Raw genomic sequence first — 5,000 nt, 5'->3', positions numbered from 1 at the left:
TACTTGGCCGAGAGAAATTGCCATCACTAAGCAGACATTCAATGCAATTATTAAGTTTAATTAAACTTATAGCATGTTATCAAATTGTATGGTACTACTACATTTTCAATTATTAGTTACGTATCATAATGACATAATTTACTTTTTTTTCTGATTCATATAGTTTTAAGCGCTTTCGGGAGATTGTATTGAAATTTTTTGGCTATAGTGATAATGGGTTTCAGTAATACTAATGAAAATGGGTATTATGCTGGTCATCTTAGCAAATCATATTGTAATAGCTTGGGAAACAGCCAAATCACAAAGACTTGGATAGAAAATACAATTAAATGTAGGTAGACACTAAATTACTATGAATGGCTTTATGTAATGAGATATTGGTAGCCTATATTTAGACATGGGATCTGACATAGTTTTCAATATTTGTGTGCTGAAATGTGCATATGCTATAATTACCACTTTCATACATGCATTGCCATTATATATATATATATATATATATATATATATATATATATATATATATATATATATATATATATATATATATATATATATATAATATTTTAAACGAAAGAAAACGGTGACAAAAGAATCATTTTCTACTCCTCTCTCTCTCTCTCTCTCTCTCTCTCTCTCTCTCTCTCTCTCTCTCTCTCTCTCTCTCTCTCTCTCGCTATCAAAAGTCACGAGCGTCTGGCAAGCAAAGTTTTGACTTGGGGCTAGGCCGAAAAGCTTTGGCAGAGTCTGCATAGACGTTTGTATATTGGAATATTTTTGCAAAGGAACGTTTTGACTGTATCCCTGTACGTTTTGTCAACAGGTCTTCGAATTACGGAGGTGGATGTACCGAGATATCTTGTGGTTGGACAGAAAGCCACACTTCGCTGCCATTTCGCTCTCGATGGCGAGGTGCTCTACTCTCTCAAATGGTGGAAAGACGGTAAACAGTTTTATCAGTATATTCCGGACAACAAGCCGCCATCCGTTGTGTTCACAGTGCCAGGAATTACTGTAAACGTGAGTGTGACAAATTGCATTGCATTTATTTTTATATATTGTTAATTATTTTCAAAATGTTTCTTTTTTTAATGAAGGTGTGAATACTATTATAAAGTTTGCATAAACCTAATTTATATCATCACTTTTGTAATGCAAATATTTTCGTCCATGTCCATATTATATTTATATGTCAGTGATCAACGCAATTGCCACGCCATACTGCATAAAGTAATACATTATAATTTGTTTCTGTTCAATATAGTTTCTTTCAACTAGTCTTTAGAATAAAGATTAGTAAGAGCTAAAATTAAGAGAAAATCCAACAGAAATTAATGAGAAAATTAATATTATGTTTATCGGTTTGCTATATTATAAATGTAGTCAATAACATGCATTATGTTAAATTAACGAACGCTATAGCCTTAATTTTAACTATATGTTAAAAAGAATAAACTTTATTTTTATAAAGGGACGATTAGATCTCAATTTCTAATGGAGTATTCTTTGATGAAAGTCTGGGAACATAATTTCCTGCTTTTTTATATCTGTCAGCGCAGAGATACAATTTATGAAATTCATTCATTAAATTGAAGAAAAAAAATCGTCATCAAAGCAGAATTTAAATCTTTTGTAAATGCAAAGTAATGCTGCAGTAATGTATCTTATCAACTTAGTGTTTTTTAATCGGAACTATCTTATTCAGCAATATAAATTAATTATAATACATCTGTGAATGAGTAGAATTGTACCAGCTTGCTTTTCTCATGATACAGTATTGTGTCCCGATTATTCTGAATCAATTAAGGCGATGAAATGTCAGACACGCTGTTTAGGCGTTTTGATACAAACCTATTTGTATCCCTTATCACCCCGAGCAGTCATCTGCGATAATATATGACTATTTCCACAATAATCCGAATGAATATGAGAAGTCTCGATCTCATGCAATATTACCATTCATATCTAGTTGATCGCCGGGATACATAATTTGATATAGCAGTCATCGAGACTTACTGACCAATTGATGCCTAAGTGATGCAGTTAATTCAATTATTATATAATTGGAGCCAACACTTCTATAAAATTAATTAATAGATCAAGTTGGATAGAATATCCTTTTATTATATGGCCTGGGGGGTATCATACGCGTTGTACATTTGGTGATAGTAAACCATATTTCAAAATTAATATGAGAAAAAAACATGTTTTATAGAAAGATATAGAAAATTATTTGGTATTCGCGTTATTATTTTGAATTTTATATCAATCATTCGAATAATAGATTTGAAGGGGATGGTGAAACCTGAATGTATCGCTTACATTTATATGTATATGATTTGAAAATGCATTATTCTTCCATCTTTCTATTAAACATTACCAATCAACTACTCAAATGTGATAAAGCTTTAAAAAGGCTTTCACCAATAATAGGCGATTCACATATATGGATAAAATATTGTGCATGTAACTTTTACATGTCTTAAATTGGCCAGTGATAATAATAATAATAATAATAATAATAATAATAATAATAATAATAATAATAATAATAATAATAATAATAATGATGATGATGATGATGATGACGATGATGATGATGATGATGAAGTAAAGCTGTAAAATATTACATGAAAAGCAAATATTTGCGAATAATAGGGCAGAATATGTTTTATAGTTTTATCTTTATTACACGCCTAATTATAGAGATAATAAAATACTTCCTTGTAATCACACAAGAAGTCTATGGATATTGCGTGCATCATATATATATATATATATATATATATATATATATATATATATATATATATATATATATATATATATATATATATATATATATATGTGTGTGTGTGTGTGTGTGTGTGTGTGTCTATATATATATATATATATATATATATATATATATATATATATATATATATATATATATATATATATATATATATATATATATATATATATATATATATATATATATAAAAGATTAAACTCTTATCGAGAAGATTCCTGCAACTTCCAACTACCGGGCAACATGATCCAATCCCTAGGGTGTGTGTCATACGGCAAACCTTTTAATAAGTTACATAAGATTTCGTAACTAGACTATGTGAAATGAAAATTTTATTCTTGAAAATTACCTAAATTTCTATAGAAAATAAGCCATATAATTTAATACATTAATATCTGGATTCTCTTACCGACCTCGGGATCAGTCTCTTGAGGCGAAATTACTCAGACAATAGCATCTGACCGTCCGGGAAGCGAACCCTGCTCCAGGATGCTTGCATGACAGTGATCGTACCATTTAACCACGAAGAAAGAGAATCCAAACATTAATGTACTAAAATATATGGCTTATTTGAAATATGGAAAAAAACAAGTTTAAATGTGCAAAATTTATCACACACACACACACACACACACACACACACACACACACATATATATATATATATATATATATATATATATATATATATATATATATATATATATATATATATATAGATAGATAGATAGATAGATATAATTATTTATTCATTTCTTGGAAACTCCTACACTGTTTTAAAGGTTACATCGTTAGTTGGGACTCTTCTACAATAAAGAGATGGAATAACGTAGTTTCACAAATTCTATCTGTAACCATGACATTTAATTTTTACGATACACAACTGTAGAACATAGTGGGAAAAGTATCATTATGCTATCAGAAGATGATTTTTGTTAATATTACGAGAAAAAGAGCTTCACTGCAGCTACTTATCGCTTGACATTGTTCAAGCCTGGCGTGATACACTGTCTCATAAAGTGGGTGATGTGGAAAATGAAGTTAAGGCAGAAAAGAAAGGTTTCATAAAAGCCTTTGCTCCAGACGCGATGGGATTATCCTCCGCGCTAGATGAGACTCCGCTTATTGGCTGCCATTTATGGCCGGGCCCTGTCACTCACGAAATATTTTTGATGAAGTGAGTACTTGAATTGCTCATTTTATGTCTTTGATGTTTTATTTACTAATATTGCTGTAAAAACGTCGATGGCACTACTGATTCTGATGTTTTTATAATAACAATGATCTTGATAGTGAGGGTAATGCGTTAGTTTTATTTTCAATATATTTAGCAGTTTTAGCAAAATGATCGCTTGTTGCAATTTTGATTAATTGTGGAAATACCACATATCCAAATTGTTTTTATATTTGTTATCTCATTTTAGCTCCATTATAAACCTTCAAACTTAGATTTGTATTATTTTTTTTTTTGGGGGGGGGGGGGGGAGAAATCTTTCTTTTCCATAAAATCTATTTGAATTTTAGGTCTTATTAAGATTTTACCTTCAGTAAAGGGGATACTGGTACTGAGTTTACGTTCATTTTAGATCAAATAAAACATTTATTTTTTATCAAAAATTTAACTTACTTCTCCTTTCAGTCATCTCTCTCTTGAACTTTTACTTCTCCGTTCATCTCCTACTAGGAAAAGTAAAAACTGGTTATGAAGTTTTCTTGATTTTTCTTGTCTCTAGTGGGGTTTTGTTTGTTACATCATTAATGGTATAATGACCAAAATCAGTTGGTAACAAGCCCTTAATTAACCCAGGCTCGATTTTTATGTGATTTGCTAAATTATGACATACCTAATCAAGAATTCACCTTATTAACATGCATATAATATTGAGGCAAGACGTAAAATTCAATATCATTATATCTTACTTAGTTGTTGATTGAACCTTTTCTATTTTAGTGATTGCCTCAGAGTGTCCCTTTATAGAACTATGATAACTCCTTCTATCCCTCCTCTATATATGTCCTTATCTACATCGCCTGTCTTCTGAGCTATCAATGCTTGAGTATTTGGGGGTTATGACACTTTCAACACAAAATGCAGAGATGACGATAAATATGGTATGAAGAACTTTGTCCTCCTCATGTACTATCTTAGGATTTTCACTCTATTTGGGCATATACTCATAATCTGTTGTTTTTTTCCATTCAAGGA

The 5,000-nt window shown here is 30.3% G+C and overlaps 1 protein-coding gene across 1 annotated transcript in view; it reads left to right on the top strand.

Moving 5' to 3' along the window:
• The window catches only part of LOC137651958 (uncharacterized), a 166,436-nt gene that overhangs the window by 127,522 nt on the left and 33,914 nt on the right, over nt 1-5,000 (top strand). The window contains exon 3 of the mRNA XM_068385166.1: nt 824-1,020. Coding sequence (XP_068241267.1) covers nt 824-1,020 — 197 coding nt within the window. The remainder of the gene's footprint in view (nt 1-823; nt 1,021-5,000) is intronic.

Source organism: Palaemon carinicauda, chromosome 13, assembly GCF_036898095.1.
Source record: "Palaemon carinicauda isolate YSFRI2023 chromosome 13, ASM3689809v2, whole genome shotgun sequence".
NCBI lineage: Eukaryota > Metazoa > Arthropoda > Malacostraca > Decapoda > Palaemonidae > Palaemon > Palaemon carinicauda.
The sequence above is the reverse complement of the archived record's forward strand: the minus strand, read 5'-3'. Positions and strand labels throughout refer to the sequence as shown.